The sequence below is a fragment of the Neophocaena asiaeorientalis genome, unplaced genomic scaffold (assembly GCF_003031525.2).
Source record: "Neophocaena asiaeorientalis asiaeorientalis breed wild unplaced genomic scaffold, Neophocaena_asiaeorientalis_V1.1 scaffold429, whole genome shotgun sequence".
NCBI lineage: Eukaryota > Metazoa > Chordata > Mammalia > Artiodactyla > Phocoenidae > Neophocaena > Neophocaena asiaeorientalis.
This window is the reverse complement of record NW_020173550.1, coordinates 2,077,609-2,100,468: the sequence shown is the minus strand read 5'-3', so window position 1 is coordinate 2,100,468 and position 22,860 is coordinate 2,077,609. Positions and strand designations below refer to the sequence as shown.

Sequence of the window (22,860 nt, the reverse complement as noted above, 5' to 3'; positions counted from 1 at the left end):
CCTGTGAATCTGTAATTAATTTTTTTAAAAGTGAAAGAAAACAAAAGAAGCTAAGGCCGACTCTGCAATGAGCGTCCTAGGGGTGGGAGTGGAGGGGGCAGATCTCCGTTCACTCCTGGAACGGAGCTGTTAGGACAGCCTTTGGGGGCATGTGGAGGGGGAGGCTTTGTACGCAGGAGGACCCCAGGATTTCTGGCATCTGAAGAACCTGTGACAAGGGGCCCGGGACTTTGGGAATATAAAGGGCTGCTCCCTGAGCCCACCTCTCAGCCCAGCTGGACAGGGGACTGGGGAGACTCCACACGCTCGGGCCCTGCCCATGAGTTTGCTTAGAGTTTGGTTAGTGGAGACATTCTTTGGGGTTTAGTCCTGGGAGGAGCACTCAATTATCTCGCTGATCCAGCCTGGGGAAACCCGCCCCAAGTTCTCTAACAGAGGGAAAAGCGGACAGGTAAGGTCTCCTGGCTTGGGAATTTAGAAGGGGTTATAGCTGCAGGGAAGACCCTGCCTCGGTTGGGACCTCCTGCAGCACTGGCTGGGCTGTGGACCAGCTGTGATGCTGCCTTAGAGGGAGGCCAGCTCTGCCTTCTGTTCCAGGGCAGACGTGAGGCAGAGAGAGCAGAGGGACACTCCACAGGGGCCCTGGTGGCCTCCAAGGAGGTGGCTGCAAGCGCATGTTCCGTCCTGGCCCAGCTTGGGGGTTTGGGTCTGTCCTGCTCTCTGCACGCTGCCACCCTCTCTCCTGGGGGCTGGGGGCTTGAGAGGCCAGTCCAGCCACTGTCCTGTTCCCAAGACAGTGGGATTTGAAAACAGATTTTCTGGAAAGGGCAAAAGTGTCAAATATTTCTGCAAGGCCATCAAGAGGCAGCCCCCTCTCCTGAGGTCCTGGCAGAGGCAGGTGCCTTCCAGGTTTTCCTTCTCCACGGGGGTTGCCTGGTTGCTGGGAGATCCCCCCAGTCCCACCAAGACTGGTACCCAGGGCACAAGAAGTACTAGGTGTGTCTGAGTGCATCTCTCACCTCATTCCTGGGGCCCCTTTCCAGGAGCCGGGGCCTTGGTCCTGCACCGCCTCCTCTTTGTGCCACAGTGTCCCAGAGAATTCGGCCTCTGTAGCCGACATTCCCACCAACACCATCGGCTCCACTGGATGCCCTCAGCCCACTCTCCTGACGGCATCCTCCTGGGTTCTTGGCAGTGCTGCAGTGCTGCTGAGAGGGGGGTCTCTGAATGGCAGCCCCTTTGATGCCTCCCTTTTCCCTCATCCCGCTGGGACCTGTCATGCTCCCGCCCCACCCCCAGGCCACTCCTTTTGCATCCTCAGTGTGCCAAGGAGTTGGCACCAAGTGGTCATAGATTTTGACCTATGCTGGCAGCAAATGCTTAGGATGGACTCTGCCTGGGGAAGGGAAGGACTTGAAGAGATTGGGGACATCAGTATGACACAAAAGAGCAACTCTAAAGCTCCAGACCAATTAAGGGAGGAGGGGAGAGGGAGGGAGGCTGACCACACCCAAGCTAGAGACAGCCGTACCTGGTGAAGAGGGGTGGAGAAGGACTGTATGTTTTAGGTCATTTACACAGGAGTCCAGAGTTATACACAGCAGCAGGGAGCCTGTCTGGGTTTGGGGCACCTGTGTTCATCAGAGAAAAAGCCAGCAGGGAGGCAGCAGTGGGACTGTTGTGTCATCGGCTGCGGCACGTGGGATCTTCCCGGACCGGGACACGAACCCGCGTCCCCTGCATCGACAGGCGGACTCCCAACCACTGCGCCACCAGGGAAGCCCCTTGTATTGGTTTTTTAATGGAGATTGTGAGGCTCACAACTTCTCCTGGTTGGCTGAGCTGATGAGAGACCTCGGCTGGTTTATTTTGTTGCCTATGTCACACCATGTGTTGGAGGATGATCAAGGAGGGTAAAAAATGTGGTCCAGTTATGCCCAGGACTGTAGGGGTAAGCAGCCTCTGGGGTCTTTAAGGCTCCAGATCCCATCACCTGGTTCAGGGTCTGCCTGACCGTGGCAGAATTCTGTTGCTGGGTGACGGGGGGTGCAGTTCGCATTGGCTGTTCCCCCACTCCCCTTCCTGTGTCTCGTACCTAAAGATCTCTCCCATCCCAAGCATCCACTGGGCTGCCCAAGGAAGCCCACTGCAAGGCTGCTGTTCACAGGCTAAACGGGTTGCAAACTCAAAAGCCATCAGCATCCGGATGGCAACATAACTGTGGACAGCGGGGATTGATGTGGTGTGGCCTGTGTGGGGCTGGGGAGTCTGCACCTCAGCTGAAATCATTCAAAGTGCTTAAAAACTCTATGTCTGCCAAAGACGATACATCTGCAGATAGAATCTGGTACCTGCTGGTGCAAAGTTTTCTCTTTGCCTCCTGCCCTCAGAAGGGACCTCTCCTGGTCCATTTCCTCAGAGTTCTTCCCGCATCAATCCAGTGATACCAAGGAAAGGACAGATAGTCTGAGTCAGGCCCGCTGCTGCTCCTTGTTCAACTTTGGGCAAATACTTGACCTCTCTCTGCCTTGCTTTACTTCTCTGCCAAATGGGTATAATAATATCCTTCTCATCCTCTTTGAAGCTTTGTTCTGAGGACGAAATGAGATAGTGCATTTTTAAGACGTATCCCCTGCTTTTTGGTATCGTGTCATGGCACAGTGTGTGGTATTGTGTCATGGCAGCCTTAGCAGACTAGTACACATTTACCCAGGAAAGTGTAAATTATTCACTCCTTTAATAAATACCTATTGGTACAGGAGGTATGAAGATGAACGAGAGATGTGTGGTCTCCGCTCTCGGGAAGCTTGGAGTCCAATAGGGATATTGCAGCAGCCTTCAAGACGGGGAGACAAGACCGATACTCAACAGAACACACGATGTGACGTTTAGATTGAATGGTGCTGACTTCAAGTGGTGGAAGCTCAGAGAAAATGAAAATGTAAGAAAGTATTTAGGGGAAGTCTTGTGGAGAGGAGGCTTGAAAGTTGGGGGATGAAGATCTGGGCAGCCCTGAACATTTGTAGGGAACTGATCGGTCCAGCAAGAGGTGCCCTCTCTGTGCTGGCTTACCCGGAAAGTGCCACTCCCGGGGGACTTCTCAGTGCTCCAGGCGACTGGCTGAGACAGGCTTTTTCCCTGGGAACCACTGCCACCAGCCTCTCAGGCTGAAAACTCCTGCTCTCCAGAGGCCGGAGCGTGGCCGGCCCTTCTATGGTTATTTGCTGCCATTTCTCCAGGCAGATGGGGACTGCTGGCTGCTCATCAAGTTAGCAATTAACAAGTAATTCATTAGGCATCTAATGAACAAATTATTAACCTGGCAAGCCATGTCCAGCTGCTAACGGCGGGGAGAAATGGCTATTAATAAGATCTTGGAGTGGCAGCTGTGGTTTAGTGGTTAAGGCGTGGGCTGGGCGACAGGATATGTGGGTTCTAGACTCTTGGGCCAAATGGCTTTATCTCTCCAGGCCTTAGTTTTGCTGCTCATGTGGTGGGAGTAATAAAGCCCTATTAGTGGGCAAATTCAATGTCAGAAAGTCTGTATAAATTCAGGCCATTGGGTTATACACACTCCAGTGCCCCTTCATTCTAACTTCCAATGATCTCCCCCGCCTCCCCCGCCCCAGCCCAAGCCAATGTAAAGTATACCAGGGCCGTCCCTGTTACTGGAAATCGCTAAGTCTCATTCACAACTTCGTGTGTGCCTGGGGCCCTGATGTATGCAAAGGGCTATGCCGGGGAGGGCAGATGCGGATGACGTGTCCGTGTGTTCACAGCGTTTACGGTTTGGTTGTGGGTATCAGACATTCACAGGCAGTAAATTAACTCGAGTACAAAACAATTTGTGATGGGGCTGAGAGCTATAATATTTCAGAGGAGAAAGATAACTGTGTGCTAGGGTGAGGGGTGTGCCTTGCAGGAGGGCAGGGACTTGAAGCATGACTTCATTGTGCTTTTCTGAGTGTAAAAATAACATGTGCTCATTCCCCCAAATCTCTGAAGAGAGAAAATTGGAAAGAAAAATATAAAGATAATCTGTAATCTCATCAGCCAGAGATAACCGCTGTTGACTCTTTGTGTGTATCGGGGAGGATCTGACAGGCAGAGATGATGGGAGGATATTCTAGGTGGAGGAAGTGTCTTGACAGAAAGCCCCGGGCTGGGGAAGGGTAGGATCTGTGGTCAGCACTTTGGGGGATGGATGTGCAGACCAAGCAGGCTGGAGCCGGGGTCCTGGGGCAGAATGGAATTAGAGGCTGGAGAAGGGGGACAGGGCCGGCGAGGGCATAAGGGCCCAAACTGTCGAGGGGGAGGGGTGTGTGATACAGTGCCTTGTGCACTGGACCAGAAGCCCCAGCCAGCAAGCCAGACACTCTGCTCTTCATTACATTTGTGATGCAATGGAACTTATTGATGTAGCTGTCCCACTCGGGAGATATATTGCAGAAACCTCTGTAGGAAAAATAAACAAATATGAAGCTGTAACAGAGTTGCCAAAGGGAGCCTGGGGCCAGAGGAAGAGGCAAGGAAGGTCTATACCTAGTTGCAGTTGGCTGGTTGGCTGGGGCTGTTTCGCGTGTCAGCAAGATTCCTCGGGGAATAAGGGATCTGTCCTGCTTTGCCCCCATCCAGCAGGTGTGATCTTTCTTCAGACTCTTGCCTGGTCCCTCAGAGATGTCTAATCCACAGCTATTTTTTGGTCATGTATCAGCAGAGAAGTGTGTAGTTGACAAAAACTCTTTTCTCTAAGATAATTAAGAGATAATCTTTTGATTCTCTCAGCAATCCCATGAGATAATGTATTTCTAGTAATCCCGTTTTACAGATGAGCAAGTTGAGGTTCAGAGAGGTGAACTGACTTACCAGAAGTCATATACCCAGTGAGAATCCGGATCTTGGGACTACAGTGGGAGACAGTATAGCTTGGTGGTAAAGTGAATGGTTTTTGGAGACAGAGCAGTTCTGCATTCAACTTCCTGCTCTGTTATTTTACTCACTGAAGAGTATGAAGAACTCTGGACTTCTGTATTATCTTCATATATCAACTGGGGCTAACAATACCGTTTACCTTCCTGGGTTATTGTGAGGCTTAAAGGAAACAACTTAGGTGCTATAGACTTAGCGCATAGTAGGTGCTCAATAAATGTTAACTGTGATTATTATTAACTCTGGGCTTATCTGAGTCACCGACATAACTCAAATATTGTGGTTGTCCCTGAGTTCTCTGCCATGGCTAGTCACTCTGGAGATGGGTAGAATTCAGGTCCAATCCCCCTGAGACTGCTTGGCCCCCAGGGGACCAGACACAGAGTTCCCTAAAGGACTCTCTGATTAGCCCAACACCCAAGATTGAGAAAGGTTTCCTTTGGCCCCTGTGATAAGGACATTGATGCCCACTAGACATCCCATCTGTTCCCCCACATCTACCAGTCCCAGTGCTGTTAGATAGTACCATGTAATTGGTTCTGGCCAATGGGTTGTGGGCAAAAGGGACACCTATCACTCTTCCTGGCTCTCCACACTTCAGCTCTCTCTCCTCCAGCCTCAGTGACTGAGAATGCCCTGTGTTCCGGGAGATGCAAGATGACAGCCCGTCAGTCAGTCTGGATCCCTGAGCAGCTGTGTGGAGCAGAGCCCCCTGCCAACATACACGGAGCATGTTGCATGAAGAAGAAACAAACCTTGGTGGCATAACGCTCAGAAACTCTGCAGCTGTTTCTTTTTGCTGTAGCATAGCCTCGCTTAACCAATACACCCCATCTTGCTTGGGTGAAGTATGACATTTTACATTAATAGTATCATACCTTGCACTGGACAGCTTTCCGCAGTTTATTACAGAGAGGCTCACACCTACCATCATTTTTGATCCTTGGAACAATTACATATATGGGAATGCCCCTGCTAAGAGCTTAGTGTTGTTTCTTTATGCATTGACTGCTCTAAAATCCCCATTTCTATACATATCCAGTTTTAAATCAACCCCTCTCCCCACTATACCCTAATTTTACACCGTAGCTTCCAAACTCTGTTGCACTTAACTGCTTGTCCATCTGCCTCCCCCAGCCAGGCTGGAAGCTCTTTGATACCGTCTTATCTAAGACAGAGGCAGCGCCTCGTTGATTTGGTTTGCCTGTTGTCTATTGCAGCAGGTGCTTTAATGATGGCTGATGGACCACCGGTTGTGTGAGGGAGACAGGGAGGCCCTACTGTCCCCCTCTGGAGACGCATCTCGGTTAAAGGACTTTCCCAAGGTCACACAGCTGGTAAGTGGCAGAGCCAACCAGCCTCCTTCTGACTGGAGAGCCTGACCTGCCTGTTGGTGCACAGGCTGTTCTGAGGATCAAATGAGATCGTATGGGCCAGGGTGCCTTGTAGGCATTCCACTACTTTTGCATTTCCTATTTCCAAAGGCCAGTAAGGAGGCCCACGTGGTGGGGTCCTAACCGGAGAAGGGCCTGGCTGGCCCAAGGTAGTGTGTCCAGGAGAGGACTGGGTGGGGCTCCCGGGGGAGGAGGCTTGTCTGCTCTACCCTCAGCAGCAGGGTGGTACCGGGAGCATAGCAGGTGCTCAATACAGCCTCCTCTTTTTTTTTTTTTTTGTTTTTTTGTTTTTTTTTTTGTGGTACGTGGGCCTCTCACTGCTGTGGCCTCTCCCGTTGCGGAGCACAGGCTCTGGACGCACAGGCTCAGCGGCCATGGCTCACGGGCCCAGCTGCTCCGCAGCATGTGGGATCTTCCCGGACCGGGTCATGAACCCGTGTCCCCTGCATCGGCAGGCGGACTCTCAACCACTGCGCCACCAGGGAAGCCCAATACAGCCTCCTCTTGAACCAACGGGAAGGAAGAAGCAGGTGTGGGGAGGCAAGAAAGGAAACTGTAACTTGAATTCTGAAAGCAGGGGTCTGGGATGGAGTGCGTGAGGTGGGGAATGTGTGCCCTCTGGCTGCCTGCATCCCCTGTCTCCTGCCCCCGGGGCTGGGGCGGCGGCTTGGTGTGGCATTTGTGCAGCCCGTTTAAGCGCTCTCAATCACTCGTTAACAGACACAGCATCAGGCGCGCCCTGTGGCCTCCCGACTCCTGGCTCCTCCTGTCGGGGAGGCCGGAGGGGAGGCCCTTTCTCATCCTCAGGCGGCCTGAGTCACACCGGGGAGCCAGGAGAGAGATGGATGGAGCTTCTGGGTGTGGTGGTCCGGTAGCGACCAAGCAGCACCTCAGGGAGAAGTGCCCCCTCCCTCAGGACTGATGGGAGGTTGGAAGCACTTTTGTAGCAGGGATCAGATTCCAACAGGGACTGATGGTTTTTCTCGGAACAATAGGTCTGCTCCAACACACCCCTTCCCTGTCCTCCTTCAGGGAGTAGGAAGTTTTCTCTCTTTTGAAAAGCCTTTTGGACACCCCCATGGGACACTCCTGGCATGGCTGGGCATACATGGGGGTCAGCCCTGAGTGTGATTTGAAGGGCGGAGGGAACCTGCCCAAACCCCAGATCTTAGAACCAGAGGGCATTCAGAATTCATGGAGCCGCACTTGCAGGTGGATTAGCTGAACTCATGTGCCGACTCAAGTGACCGGTTATGGCTGCCTGGTGCGTTGCACTGAGAAGTCTTAGCTGCAATCAACGAAGGGCATCCGCCCCAGTGAAGAGAGGGGAGTGGCTGACATGCCACAGATGCAGACTCATCTTCTCGGATTCTCATCTCAATCTCCTCCTCCTGGTGCCTCATTTCTGCTATTAGAGAGCCTTTACTTCGTGTTAAGGCCCGTCTCTGTTCATATTTCTTTAAAATGCATATGTGTCAGAGAGGAGTACCAAGAAGGTATTAAAGAATTCAGTGATTGATTGATTGGGACTGATGACCAAAAACAGATCATTATCAGTTTTGCTAGTTCTGGAAAATGCAATGATGCACTGGCAACTCTTCAAATATGTAGATTATCTTTTGGCTTAGGGTGGGTTATCAGACTGCCTTGCAAAGTGGCAGCCGGCTGAGAGGAAACGGGAAACTGGTTGGATGTGGCGGAAGGCAAGCTTGGACACTGGGGCTCCCCCATCAGGGTTCACCCTGCAACAGGGACACCAGGGGGCCAGAGGTGACCAGGGGCACTGACCACCTGGGGTGCGGGCACACGAGCTCAGCTTTACTCTTTCTTCTGTTCAGAAACTCCTTCTTCGGGGAGCCCCGTGTTCCCAGCACTGTGGTCTGTTCTCTGTGGGCTGTACCCCTGCCACCCGCTTCAGTGGGGTCAGGCTGGGGGAGGACCAAGGTTTAGTTTTCAGACTGAACAATTACTGGGGTCACTGGGCAGCGTGTCAGGGGGTGGGGGACTCACACGCTCTCGAGTAAGAACCAGGCAGTTCACTGTGTAGATCGGGAATTCTAACGAGTCCGACTTCCATTAATGTACTAAGTCTTTGCAGAATTAGACTTTGAAGAGTATAAGCCAATCTAGTGTGAATGAAAAGAATTTAAATGGTCAAAAAATCCTCTGGTCAGATTTATCAATTTTTTTCTAAGAAGAACAGAATAGGAGGAAAGAGAAATATTCATATAAGGGTCATTTACCCCAGTGAGTCCAGTGACAGGGGATAAGTGCTTTGAACTGGGTCAGCGATGCCGGCCCGAGTCTCTGTACTAAGGTTATGTCAGGTGAAAGGAATCATTGGTTCATCCATCCATTCATTCATTCAACAAGCACTTACTGTGCCAGCCTCTGATGATATATGGATGAAGAAGACATAGGTCCTGTCTACATAGAGCTTGGGTCAATGAGGAGTATAGACAAGAAGTAGGCATTTTTGACAGAGTGTGGTAGGTGCCGAGCTCTGGAGGCCTCAGTTTTCCCATCTGTGAAATGGGAATGTTCCTCTTTACCTTGTCTCCGAGTCACTAGAGCAGTAAGAGCTGTCCCAGCAGTGCTTGGGGCGTGGGCTGCTGGTCCCTGAAGCAGGTGGGAGAGGGTGACCCCAGACATCCCCCTGGGGTGTGGGCTGCCCCTAAACAGAATGGCTGCTGCCTGCATCTGCAGAGCACCGCACAACATACATTTCCAAGCACTGCCTTGTTCAGCATCTCATTTGATCTTCCTTCTTCCTTGTGAGGCTGGAATCATCATTCCAGGGGACCTAAAGTCACATGTGTAGCTGGGGGCAGAGCTGGAGGCTAGAACCCGAGGACACTTTGCTCCCTCATTCCATGGGGTGCAATGGTGGAAGATGAGTTGGGGAGTTAGTATGGAGACAGAGACGAGGAGAGGACAGAGATTCCAATAGTACATAGCTCAGCCTTCCTCTTCCTTTTGTTCTTTCTTGCAACGTGGAAACCCTTACTGAGCATTGACTACGTGCATGGTGCTACAGTACTGAACTCCTTCCTGGGCTGCCAGCAAGCCCAGGTCAAAAGTAGAACTTGAACCCTAGTTGGACCCTCTTTCCAAAATGCCACACTTAGAAAAGGGAACCCTCTTGCACTGTTGGTGGGAATGTAAATTGATACAGCCACTATGGAGAACAGTACGGAGGTTCCTTAAAAAACTGAAAATAGAATTACCATATGACCCAGCAATCCCACTACTGAGCATATACCCTGAGAAAACCATAATTCAAAAAGAGACATGTACCAAAATGTTCATTGCAGCTCTATTTACAATAGCCAGGACATGGAAGCAACCTAAGTGTCCATCAACAGATGAATGGATAAAGAAGATGTGGCACGTATATACAATGGAATATTACTCAGCCATAAAAAGAAACCAAATTGAGTTATTTGTAGTGAGGTGGATGGACCTAGAGTCTGTCATACAGAGTGAAGTAAGTCAGAAAGAGAAAAACAAATACCATATGCTAACGCATATATATGGAATCTAAGAAAAAAAAAAAAGGTCATGAAGAACCTAGGGGTAAGATGGGAATAAAGACACAGACCTACTAGAGCATGGACTTGAGGACATGGGGAGGGGGAAGGGTAAGCTGTGACAAAGTGAGAGAGTGGCATGGACATATATACACTACCAAACGTAAAACAGATAGCTAGTGGGAAGCATCTGCATAGCACAGGGAGATCAGCTCGGTGCTTTGCGACCACCTAGAGGGGTGGGATACGGAGGGTGGGAGGGAGGGAGACGCAAGAGGGAAGAGATATGGGAACATATGTATAAGTGATTCACTTTGTTATAAAGCAGAAACTAACACACCATTGTAAAGCAATTATACTCCAATAAAGATGTTAAGACAAACAAACAAACAAACAAACAAACAAACAAAGAGTCATGTACCAAAATGTTTCATTGCAGCTTTATTTACAATAGCCCGGAGATGGAAACAACCTAAGTGTCCATCATCGGATGAATGGATAAAGAAGATGTGGCACATATATACAATGGAATATTACTCAGCCATAAAAAGAAACGAAACTGAGTTATCTGTAGCGAGGTGGATGGGCTTAGAGACTGTCATACAGAGTGAATAAGTCAGAAAGAGAAAAACAAATACCGTATGCTAACACATATATATGGAATCTAAAAAAAGAAAAAAAAAGGTCAGAAGACTTAGGGGCAAGATGGGAATAAAGACACAGACCTACTGGAGAACGGACTTGAGGATATGGGGAGGGGGAAGGGTGAGCTGTGACAGGGCGAGAGAGAGGCATGGACATATATACACTACCAAACGTAAGGTAGATAGCTAGTGGGAAGCAGCCGCATAGCACCGGAAGACCAGCTCGGTGCTTTGTGACCACCTAGAGGGGTGGGATAGGGAGGGTGGGAGGGAGGGAGACGCAAAAGGGAAGAGATATGGGAACATATGTATATGTATAACTGATTCACTTTGTTATAAAGCAGAAACTAACACACCATTGTAAAGCAATTATACTCTAATAAAGATGTTAAAAAAAAAAAAAATACCCAAACCCCCCCAAAAATACCCAAAATGCCACACTTGCCAGTTGGGGTATCATCCCAGGAGTCAGGTAGCAAGAATATGATGAAATGGGACCCACCCTAGGTCCAGGATGATTGCAGAATCGTGGAGCGCACACTGCTCTCTGCAGTGCAGACCCTGTAGTGAAGCCAGCCCCGGACTCTCCAAGGAGCAGGGACTCACCCATTTTGGAATAGGGAGGCAGTGGGTGCCTGGACCCCGGAGTGGCCCATTCCGGACCGAGCCTGCTTTGGGGGTGTGGTGACCTGGGCTGTGGAGTAGGAGGTGGGGACTGCACCTGATGGCTTTGACAGAAGCGGACTCGGCCTGCTCTGCTGCAGGCAGACACCATCCACGCAGGCCTGCCACCAGGGAGGCCAACGGGCAGCTGGCTGTCCAGGGATGCGTGCGGTCTGAGGGACTTCTGGGAGACTCCCTCAGGCTTCCCATCTGTGTGGACGTGGAGTTATGGGAGGCAAAGGAACAGCTCAAATACCCAAACCTGTCTGGAATCAGGGAATGGGGGCCCCGGGAGTACCCTGTCCTGGGAAGTGTTTCTGTGACATTGTCTTAGTTTTTGTAATTAAAAGGATTTTATTTTGATTTTATTTTACTGAACCGTTTAAGCAAAGACCACTTCCCAAATCAGGGAGTTTGAAATCCGTCAGGCCTGGGTTCAGGTCCTAGGTCAGCCACTCACTGTGATCACGGACAAGTCACTGGGTGCCTTGGCTTTAGGTTTTCTCGTCTGAAAAATGCCCACCTCAAGAGGCTGTTTGGGAGGCCTAAGAGAGATGAATTTATAGAAAAAAGCTTTGTGAGTTGTTGAGTGCTATGCACTTGTTGGCTGTTCATTATTGTTGTCAAGGAAGGTTCCTTCCAACTCTAAGAGCCTGAGGGCTGATGATTGGAATTCATTCTTTCTGGTTAAACGTTACCCCTCCCCCTGGGAGCAGTAAGAGAGATAGGATAACAGGAAAGCACTAGTACCTGGGGACAGTGAGCATAAGGAAACAACCTTCTGGATGATGGGAAAAGAAGTTCTCAGGACAAGAGATTGGGGTGAGGGAGGTGGGCAGGCAGGTAAACGTGCTCATCTGGCCAAACTCTAGGGTGGGCCTAAGGAAGGCATGTCTGCTCCAAGAGGGACATTCTGGTCCCCATTTTCTGTCCAGAGCCCCTTGTGAGCTGCCTTCCAGGCCCTGGAGACCAAGCTGGGCCCTTCAAGTGACAGTCCATCTCAGACCCAGGTCTGACGCTCCACCCACCTTGCCAGGCCTGTGGGGAGCCGCTGGGGCTGAGAGCTCTCCCGGGGGGCTCCACACAGCAGGGGCCGGCTCCCCACAGCTTAGCAGAAGCAATCACTGCTCCTCTCCCCTGGCTTCTGCCTCTGACCTTGGGTAACCTGGCAGATCACCAGCGCCTGAGAGCTGGGGTGGGTGGCACGCTCAGGAGAGAAGGCAGTTGGGGTCTGCCAAGTGCAGGGTTGGCATGAGGACAAACGCTGGGGCGCGGCCGGGATGGGGCCAGCATCAGCTGAGGGCAACGTAGCCAGTGCCAGTGGGGAGGAGGCTTCGACAGTAGCTGGGATATTTTAAGCTGACAGTAGCTCATCAGAAGGGCTGTTTACCAGCTCAGCTCCTGCTGCCACTGGGGAGTTGTGAAGGTGGCAGGGGAGGTGTGGGGCTTCAGTTTTCTCAGGACGCCTGTGACTTTTGGGGAAAGAGGAGTTTAGAGAAAAGCCCTTCCCAGACCCGTCACAGATGAAAAGAAGAGCCCAAAACTGCTGGGTGCCTTCTCCCTTTCCTCCGTGATCTCCTGCATGGGAGAAAGCAGCAGAGAGCCCTGGAGCCCTAGCTGGCTGGATGCTTGGCTTCTCTGTCCGAAGGTGTAAGCTAACTAGACCAGGGTGTGGGAGGACCTACTTTCCAGTCCTGGCTCTGCCACTTGCTGGCTGCGCTGTAACCTGGGCCACTTCATAGGCCACCTTCAAGCCTGAGTTTGTTCACTTGGAAGGGATGCTGATTTGGCCACGCCTTCTTCCCAGAGGGAGGGGGGATGGTGTAAGGGCTTCAAGATCTGGGAGGAAGAAGTTGTGAAACTGTGAGGTGCTATATCTACATAAGGTGGTACTGACAGCTTCCTGACCGAGTGACTCCCCATCTGTATCCCTGCATCCCCGCTGCAGCAGCAGCTTTCTCCCTTTCTAATGGGCTACCCTGGGGCTAGGGGGGCCTCTCTGGCATGGGTGCAGCTGCAGAGAGGTCTCTGAGGCCCTGGGGAGAGGCTAAGTAAAGCCAGATTCCCACCTCTTGCTGGTGCCTACCTCTAAAGAGAAGGATGAAGCCCGGGAGCACAGACCGAAATCAATTAGAGAAATCGATGCCCCTGACTGCGGTATGCATTTCTTTCCTCCTAGCCTGGTGCCACCCACCCTGCCCCAGCAGCCCTGTTCACTCTTTGGGAATCAGAAGCTTTAGTTAAATCCCTGCTGGTCTCCATTCCCAGACTAGTTCACTCTGGCCAGGCTGGGCCTCAGGGATCTGGAGTGGCCCCTGTGGGAAGGTTGGTGAGTGGGTCAGCCTGCCATTAGGAGGGGGGGACGGGGCTGGAACGGGCCTGGGAAAGCTCATGGATGATCTTGACTCAGGCCCAGGGCGCTGAGTTGGACACTGTGGCACGTGCCATGGGAAGACAGGATCCTTTCTAGGCTTTAGATTTGAACTCCAAGGATTAAGGCCAGACGAGGCCATAGGAAAGGTAAAAAAGAAATTTCAATTCTCATGATTTCTTTACTCTGTTGCTGGACAGGGCAGGGAGAAAGGGGGTATTTAAGATGTTCTGAATTGGGACATGAAAATTTATAGCCTGGAGAGCTGTTACTTTGCTTATTTATTCAGGGCATAGAGGTTAGCAGGGTGGGGCCTTGGATCAAATCCTGGTTCTGCCACTTAAAATATGACCTTAGGCAAGTTATATCACCTTTTTTTTGGCCTTAGTTTTCTCATTTGTAGATTGGGGCTATTAATAGTAACTACCCCATAGAGTTATTATAAAAATTAAAGGAATATCCACATGTATCTTGCCATAAAGTTGGCTACCTTAATTATTTTTTCCAATGACAAAGTCTGAGAAGTCAGGACTGTCCCCTGGCTGGTCACTGTGTGAGTAGAAGGTGATTCCCCTCTTCCTTGTCCCCTGTGTTGAAACTATCACATCTTGCCGATTCATCTTAATAGAGCCTCTGACAACCCTCTCCTCGTGTTCAGGCCCACCACTACTTCATGTTTTGGACCCTCATTATTTCAGGCTGAGGCTGTTAAAATCGCTTCCTAACCCATCTCTTGTCTCCATCCTTCATGGAGCTGTCAGATCAATCTTCTAAAACACTGTTCTCATGCCACTGGCCTGCTCGAACACCTTCAGTGCCTCCTAGGGGAACAAGGGCTAAGCCTTCTATGCTTGTCCTCCACCGTACCTCCCGATCGGACCCTCCAGATCTTCTCTGTCAGGCCGCTCCCCACCTGTGCCCTTCGTTCCTCCCAACGCTTGGACTGTTCCTCAAACCTTTCCTACCACTGTGCTTGACCTATGCTGTCCCCTCCCCAGAGTGCCCTCCTCTGTGCTCTGCCAGACTCTACCATCCTTCCAGGTCCATCTCGAATCCTACGTCCCCCTGTGAGTCCTCCTGAAGCCCACGGGTACTAACCTCTCCTTTCTCTCACTTGGCCCCAGTGTGCCTTTGGGCTGTTCGCTCTTTTCATGGGTACCCGATCTAACTCTACCTGTGCACGCTTCCGTGCTTCCTGCTTCCTGCTCAGGACCGTATTCCCCACAGCCCTTGGCACTGTGGTGCGGGATCCAGTAAGTTTGTGCTGGTTGATGGCTTGTGGGAGGCCCTGGGCCAGCTGCTGTCCCATGGCTGAGGGCACCTCCGCTTGCCAGCTCCATGGTTTCTGACACATCTTAGTTGCACCTCCTTCTTTTTATTCCTGGTTGGATTTTTCTCTCTGGGGCAAGGGAATCCTCAGCGTTCTTTGCTCCACAGAAGGAAAAGAGGGGATGAGATTCTGCTGGGAGTAGCACAAGTCTGGTCTGTTGAGCTGTGTGGCTAATGAGAGTGTGTGTGCCCATGCGTGCATCCTCGGGTAGGCCTGCAACCCTCCCCGCTTCCACTAGTCCTTCTGCTTCCCTACTGTTCTTCCCCTCCAGAGAATCCACTCCACCAGACGACTAGACCTAGAGAGAAGAGGGAAGGGGAAGAAACTAACGGCCCGAGTGTCCTTTCTCCCTCTCCCTGCACGTTATAACTCCCGGGTCTGTGATGGCGGACGGGCCATCTTGGGTGGGCAGGAGATTCATCTACGCATGAGCTCAGCTGGGATGGGCCCTTAAAGTCTGAGAAAGTGTGTGCGAACGTGTATCCGTGAACCTAAGGGCAGCTCTTTACACCTCCTGAGAGTCTCTCTCTTGACCCTCTACAAAGCTGTCTCTATTTCCCTTGAAGCCCCGTAGTCTTTTATCTCTGGTTTTCATTTGCCACTTTGGTGTTTATGCCTTGTCATAGGTTCCGAATTCTTCTGGATCCTGGAGGAAAGGGGTGACATTTTACGAGCAACTTTCTAAGGGCCAGGCATTTGACTAGCTGCTCTGTGTACAGTATCTCATCTGGACAAGGTTGGGTTTTTTTTAAAAAAAATCCCCATTTTATAGATGAGATAACTGAGGTTCAGAGAGATTAAATTGTCTATGGCTAGCACATGTCCATCTGTGTTTCCTCTGCAGATCCTGGCATGGGGCAGGGGTGCGTGCATATGGGAGATTCTTGGGAAATCATGGGGTGACACTTGGACTCTGCCATATCTAAGGGCAGTTCAGGTGGAAGGTGGGTCAGCAGAGACTGAGGTGTAGTGGGAGATGCTTGTACAGACAGGAGGGAAGAAAGGGCCCAAGGTCAGAGGGCCTCATGGACACAACAAGGTGAATGTTGGCCTGGCTGGTGTTGTCCATTGTCCTTGTGACGACTCTGTGATCTGGAGTCCCTGAAGGATCTCAGCCACTCACCTCCTGCTACTAGATTCCCCCACTGCCACCATGGGAAATCAGTGGGCACCACCCCTGGGTGTTCATCACTGCTTTCTCAGCAAAGCTCCCATATATGCTTCAGAGAATTTTCCTTCTTATGCCCAGCCAGGATTAAAAGAAAGTTACAGAAATTGTTTTTGAGGTGGGGGAAGTAGAGAGATGTGCCTAGCACCAATTTTGGAGCTTGGAGTAGGGCCTTAGGAGAGGGAAAATCCGAGGTGGGATACGGAAATGTGGGAGTGGTGGAGGGCATTTGGGCAGCCAGAAGGCCCAGGAAGTAGGAGAGGAGAGGGGAAAAATGTATTCATACCAGTCTCCCAGCCTCCAGCCTCTGATCCAAGAGTCTAATTCCTATCAGGTTTTCAACCCTTAACCTAAACTTTTCTGAAGCCGGTTCCTTAAGTCTCCCAGCTTTTGGAGTGAAAATGTGAAGTCCTTTCCTAGAACTGAAGAGGCCCGTTGGAATGGCAGGGAGGGCAGCCCCGAGGCGACTTTCCCCAGCTCCAATCCCCAAGCCTTCCTGCCCCAGGTTCTCCACTCACTCTCTAGGGCCACGCCTCCAAGCGGGCACCACTCAATGGCAGGGTGACAGGATGGAGCGAGGGCTGATGCCCCAGGATGGGGCAGATGTGAGGCGTTCGAAGGAGACCCTCAGCTCTGCGCTTCCAAGGCTGGAGAAGCCGCGTTCCCGCCTGAATCCGCAAGATGGAAGTTGCTCCCTCTAGCTTTTCCACTAGCGAAGGCTAGGCTGCAGGTTTTGTAAGTGACCCCTCCCTTCGCGCCCAGGTCCATTTCTAGCATTTACTCTTTTCCAGAGTTTTGTTCATTTAAAAACGCATCTTAAAATGCACTAACACCTACACCTTCGATCTAGCCCAGATCCGGTTTTGGGTAGCGCGTAAACTTTACGAGGCACTGGGTGTACCACGCCCCGGCACTTCGGGTGCGCGCGCAGAGCTGAATGTGTACGCGGGAGCCGAGGGATGCTGGGCAGTTCTAACGCAGCTGAGGACGTGTCAGATGGCAGCGTGAAACTGGGGTGCCCGGGGTGCGTGGGTGTGCCTGCGCGTGTCCACAGCCCACCGTCTCGCCCCCTCTTGTCGGAACGTGTCAGCAGTCTCACCTCTCCTTCAGCCCTATCCCAGCCAGACGCTTCCTTTTTGGTGCTTCTGAGCGTTTACTGTAAATGCCATGACTAACGCACGCTGGTGAGCCCGGCCCGTTGACAGATGGATCAATCGCCCCCTTCCCGGAAGGGGGAGGGGACCCCACCCAGAGCCTAGGAAGCGGGGAGCTGCCTGCTGCCTTGGGAGAGCCCCCCGGAGCCCAGCTCGCAGTCTAGCGCCGGCCGCCGAGCCTGGCGCGGGGACCTGGCCCGGGTCGGTCCCGGGGCGCTGCCGCCGGGGTGGGGTGCGAGTCCCCTTCCCCGATCCCTCCAGCGCAGCTCGGGGAGGTTCGCTGGCCTCCGATGAGGGGGTCAGGCCGTCACGGCTCGGCAGACTTCTTCCCGCACCGGAGGAGGGAGACAAGTGGGGAAGGGCAGTCTCGAAGGGCTGCGACGCTGGGGCGTATAGGAGGCGAGAGCGCCGCGGACGTGCGGGGAAAGTTCTCGAGCTCCGCCCGGAGAGCACACGTGTATGCGTACGCGGGGCTCGACCGGGGCAGGCAGGCTGCGCGGGGACGCTGGGGGCTGGCTCTGGAGGGGATCCTTCTTCTCCCTAGCACCTTCGGGAAGACGCTCTGCCTCGGCTCGCTGGCCGAAGGACGCATCCGCCCGCGGATAGTGCAGCCCCCTGCCCAGACCCCAGCCACCAAGCAGGGTGTTTCTTCTAGCGCCCTTCCCCCCACGGCCCCGGGATGGCTCGGGTGCCTGGCACTCCACGCCCTTGGGCCTCCGCTGAGCCTCCCCAGGCCTCAGTGAGCCGGTGGCCGGGGCGCGGGGGCGGGGGCAGTGGGGGAATTGGCGCGCGGCGGGGGAGGAGGAGGGTGCGGAGGCTTTGGTGGGTTTGGGTTGGAGCCCGAGCCTTTGCCGGGGGAGCCGGTCAGTTTCCGGCAAGGCTGCAGGTCAATCCGGGGAAGGGCGGGCGGCAGACCAGAGGGAGACAGCGGCGGAGCTCTCCTCTCGGCCCACGTTCCCCGGCGCCACCGCCACCGCCTTGTCGCCGCCGCCGCCGCTGCAGAGTGTCGCTGCTCCGCTGCGCGCCCGCGCCTCGCGCCGCCAGCGCCTGGGAGCCCGAGCGCCGAGCCCCGGGCGGAGGAGAGGGGCTTGGGTGCGACAGCCCCGGCGAAGGAGCCGAGAAGGGGGAAGGGGGCGGGCGGAGGGAGGAGCAGGGAGAGGGAGAAGGGGGAGGGAGAGGAGAGCGAGGGAGAGCCGGAGAGAGCGGGAGCAAAGAGCGAGAGCTGGGGAGAGGGGGAGGAGAGAGAAAGACACACGCACGCAGAGACACACGCAGAGACACACGGTCACTGGAATTATATTAGAAAAAAGTGACACGAGCAAGGGTTAGCGGGAGAAGATTTTTTTTAATCTTTCCGTCGTCTTGTGAGAAAGAAGCGACTCCGGTCTCTGGTCCTCGAAGCTCCCGCTGGTTTGTTCCTAGGCGCTTACACCCGTCGGTGGATTTCTTTCTTATTTGCGCTTTATTCTGACCCCTACCCTCGCCGCTTCCTTCCAGCCCTTCGCTCTCAGATCGCTTCTCCCCCACCTCCCCAGTCCCCTCCCGGGAAGCGCAGGGGAATCGGACCCGTGGGGACTCGCGCCTTCCCGGATGAGCTGAGGGGAGGGCAGACTTGAGGACCGGCTGTCGGCTTGGAAAGCAGACATACATCCGAATACGTGTATATTTGATTTTGGTGGGCAAGGGGGGCGTCGAGAGGCCGCCCACCGCCCTCCGTTCCACTACCCCCTCCAGCCAGAGGCGAGAATCGCAGGGCTCAGGATCTTCATCGGGTGGACTAGCTGGGATCTCCGCATTGGATTTGGGGCTGATTATCACTGCTTGATTATTATTATTGTTGTTGGTATTTTTTAATCCAAGGGAGAAAGACTAAAAACAAAACAAAACAAAACTGTGGGATTTATTTAACATGATCTTGGCAAACGCCTTCTGCCTCTTCTTCTTTTTAGGTGAGTATCTGCGGGTGGCGAGGGCAGCGTGTCCGCCGGAGCCTCGGGGGCTACGCGGGCAGTGCGTTAGAGCGCTGGCGAGCAGCTGGGAACGCGGCGGGCGAGCGGGGCGCTGGCGGGGGACGGACCGGCGGGGAGAGCGCGCGGCGGGGCGAGCCGGGCCCGGGCGTAGGGGAACCGAGCAGGGCCGGCGGCGAGGATGCGGGCGGAGGGACGGGAGCCGCGGCTGGCTGGTTACGCGGGGGATTGGCAAGGAGACTTATAACACCCAGACCATCCCCGCGCACACGCACGCAGACACACACTCGCTCACTCACACGCAGTGATAGCGCTCATTTCCCTCAAAATAATGGGTTCAAATTGCGGCAACTTAAGGAAAAAAAATAAAATCCAACTCTTGATCTGGAAGAGAGAAGGGAGGGGAGAGGCTCAGTATCGTGGAAAGGAAAATCATGCCAGTCCCACCTTTCCCGGCGGTTCCCTGAGTCGATCGTGGTGGAGGACATGGGTTTCTCCAGGAGCTCCCGGTTGGACATCTGTGGGGGCAGCCCTGGCAGCCATCCCCCACCTGCCAATCAACCTCTGGAAAATGCACCCCGCTTCCCACTCTCCGAACCCCTTCCTAGCGGCTCCACTCCCTGGAACACTTTTCAAGTTTCTCCCCACCGTTTGCCCTCCCTCCCGCCCAGACCCGAGCCAGGTGGGTGGGCGGGAGTGGAGTGTTTCTAGCCGCTGTTCAGTGCGTTCCCTTTGCCACCTCTGGGGCAGGGGACCCCGTAGCTGGTGGGAAGAGATGGGAGGGAGGCCAAAGTTTGCTTCCTTGGGTGAAGAAGGAGAGGGGTGAGGGGAGAATCCTGGACTGAACAAAGACCACTGATCATTCTGTAAGCCCACTCCCCTAAGGGCAGCGAGCAGGGGCTGCCTGGTGCCCCTGAACCCCGGCAGTGTCTTTTGCACCCCGAATTACCAACTCCTCATCCCCTTTTTATGCTACACAAAATCTCAGCTGCTTGGGAAACAGGGGTATAGAGGGAGCATTCTTGGGGGTGGAGGTGAAGAAAAGTGGGTGTTTGCAAGGCTGTGTGCTAACCAGGAGTCCCAGGCAAGGCTGCTGCCCCAGTAGGTGCTCCAGAGAGGGAGCAGGCTAACGGTGTGTGTGCGTGTGTGTGTGTGTGTGTGTGTGTGCGCGCGCGCGCTCTGAAGGAGCACACATCTGCTTCATTGTGGGTGCTGTTCCTGCCACCCTGGGCTGCTGTGTAGCCAGTGGTGAGCCAGGTTGCCCAGATGGGTCACGAGGGCACCCTTTCCCTCCTGGAGGAGGGGAGAGGGGAAGGCCTGGGGAGGTAGGTGCAGATCCCGGAAACACTTGCTGGGGGGTGTCTAAGAAGTATCCTGACTAGGACGGGGGCTTCCAGTCCCATCGATGTTGGTTGGGGCCTGGGCCCTTTGCCAGTTCCCTCCTCTTCCCCCTCCCACAGGCATGAGTTCCCCAGGGGGCCAGGCTGAGCTCTAGGGTGTGGCCTTCACTGTCCAGCCTCCCGAGCCAGAGGTGGCTTTTCTCCGGGCAGCTTTCTCGGGGTGGGAGGGGCTGAGGGAGGAGGCTGGGTCGGTGCTCCTGGCCTACTGTGCTCCTGCGGCCTTTCCCGGCAATCCTCTCTCTCTGAAGGGGCTATTACGAAACCTGACCTTTTCTCCTACTGCTGGTTAAAAAACGCAGCTTTTTGGGGCCAAGAATGAGCAGGGCCAAGAAGAAAAGAAAATTGTATTTCAGGAAAAGCAGTCAGATTGCTTGCTCCTGAGCTGCGCACACCCGGGGCCGGCAGGTCTTCCAGATGTGGGCGCCTTCTGAGGTCTCCGTCCCCGGGTGGAGGAGAGCAGGGCCGGCCCGTCCGTCAGTCACCTCCAGGCCCAGCCCCCCAGGCTGCAGGCAGGCTTGTTCCAGCTGAGGAGCCTGAGGAGAGACTGTTCTCCTGTACATGTGTAGGGGGCCCGTTCAGAGATGTCCTCCCAGGTGTCTGTGACCCTAGTGTGTGGGGAGTTGAGAGCAGGAAAAGAGCACGGTGCTGTCGGCATCCTCTTTGGTCACAGCCTTTCAGTTCCCTTCCCATGAGAAGCCCCTTTCCGAAGCTGGGGTGTGGGGTTAACTGAGTGACCACAGGGCATTGAAAGGCTCTGGGTTAGGCCAGTCGAGAACAAGGGATACGTTGGTGCTAAGGACATTTCAGCACCAGGGCCCTTTCCTGGCAAGGAACCCATAGTTGGGAGTTCGTTGGAAATTCCACTTGGGGGAGAGGCTTTTCTGGAGCTTGAGAGGTGGTGGGCATTTTCAGTGCGGGGGGGTGGGTAGAGTGAAGTATGTTCCCAGGAGCAGGGGCCTTTGGTGTGCCCCTCCAAGGTTCTAGTGAGGTCTGCGTCTGGAGAGGCCTTTCTGGCCCAGCCTGCCTGACCTCCAGTGTTGACAAGCTCAGGGAGAAAATGAGCTGGGGGTGGGGATCGGGGCTGGTCAGAGGGCCCACCTCTCACTGGCATTCTAGCTCTTGTGGGGCATTTGATGCACGAGGGTGGCTGTAGTTCCGTGTGGCCTCTCAGTCCTTCTGTGTCTTTAAAAGCTCTTCTACATGTCTTTGCTTTCCTTGAGGGCTCTGAGTTTTCTCCTGATCTAGAATTTGGAAACATCACCAGGATACCTTCCAACCTTTACTCTCCTAGAATTCTTGGCCAAAGGCACCGAGTTGCCATGACTTCTTTCTCTGGCTGGGCTTGATTGGTTCTGGGGGTCATGACTCCGACTAGAAGAGTCAGGGAGTTTGGTCAGAAGATGCACTGGCCCTCCTACAGAGCATTTCCCTGCCTGGGAGCTGGCAGGATGAGGGAAGCCCAGGTTTCTATAAGGATCACCCCTTGGGGCTCTAGACCTCACCTGTAGGGCAGGGAGGAAGGCTCCTTATTGCCCCAGTTCCCTAGGCTAAGGTCCTGACCTTTAAGCCTGGGTAGGATGCCCCTTTCTCATTTTACCTCTGACAGTGCAGCCTCAGGTGACGCCAACGGGGGAGGGGAGATGCCTGCTGGGATGCTGGGGTGAGCGGAGTCAGTGGAAGGCCCAGGGCTGGGCCGGTCTTGAGGCTCCAGCAGGCTGGCTACCTGGCTGGCTAGGTGGGGCAGCAGGTACCAGTGAGGCTGGGTCAACACAGCTGCTCCTGGGTGGCCCAGATACAGCCGAGTCCTGCTCAGAGACCCAGGAATTTGCTGAAGCCGGGCAGTAAAGCTGCTTCCTGGGCTCGGGCGGAGGACACTTCTCCACCCACACCTGGGCAGATGCCCCACTGTCCATGACAACATTCCATGCTGGTTTCTTCAATGGTCTTGTCCCAGCCTGGCCACAGCCTTCAGCTCCTCCTGTCCTGAGGCAGAGGTGTGGTCAGGAGGAGAAGGGAAGTCTTTTGCTCTGGACCCTGAGGGCTTCTCCAACCCAAGCCCACCCCTTGCTCTCCTAGTGGGGGGGCCCTCCAGGAGCCCATTCCTTGATTCCTTTCCCCTCGGCACTCAGTCGGGAGTGACAGGCTCGCGGTGCAACACTCTGCCTCTAGGTGTCGCTGTCTCCCTGTGGTAGCTGCCCCCTGAGCCGGGCCTCCTTGGGGAAAGGAATGAGAAGTGGCGGTTCTGGGTAGAGATGGAGGGGATTCTGTGGGATTCGGGACAGGGGGTGGGGGTGGGGGACTTCTCCCTGG

At 53.9% G+C, this 22,860-nt stretch overlaps 1 protein-coding gene across 1 annotated transcript in view; it reads left to right on the top strand.

The window, feature by feature from the left end:
• Window positions 1–19,071: 19,071 nt before the first annotated feature.
• The window catches only part of GFRA2 (GDNF family receptor alpha 2), a 90,912-nt gene continuing 87,123 nt past the window's right edge, over window positions 19,072–22,860 (top strand). Inside the window, exon 1 of the mRNA XM_024747761.1 lies at window positions 19,072–19,132. Within this exon, the coding sequence (XP_024603529.1) occupies window positions 19,093–19,132 (40 nt within the window). The 5' untranslated portion in view covers window positions 19,072–19,092. The remainder of the gene's footprint in view (window positions 19,133–22,860) is intronic.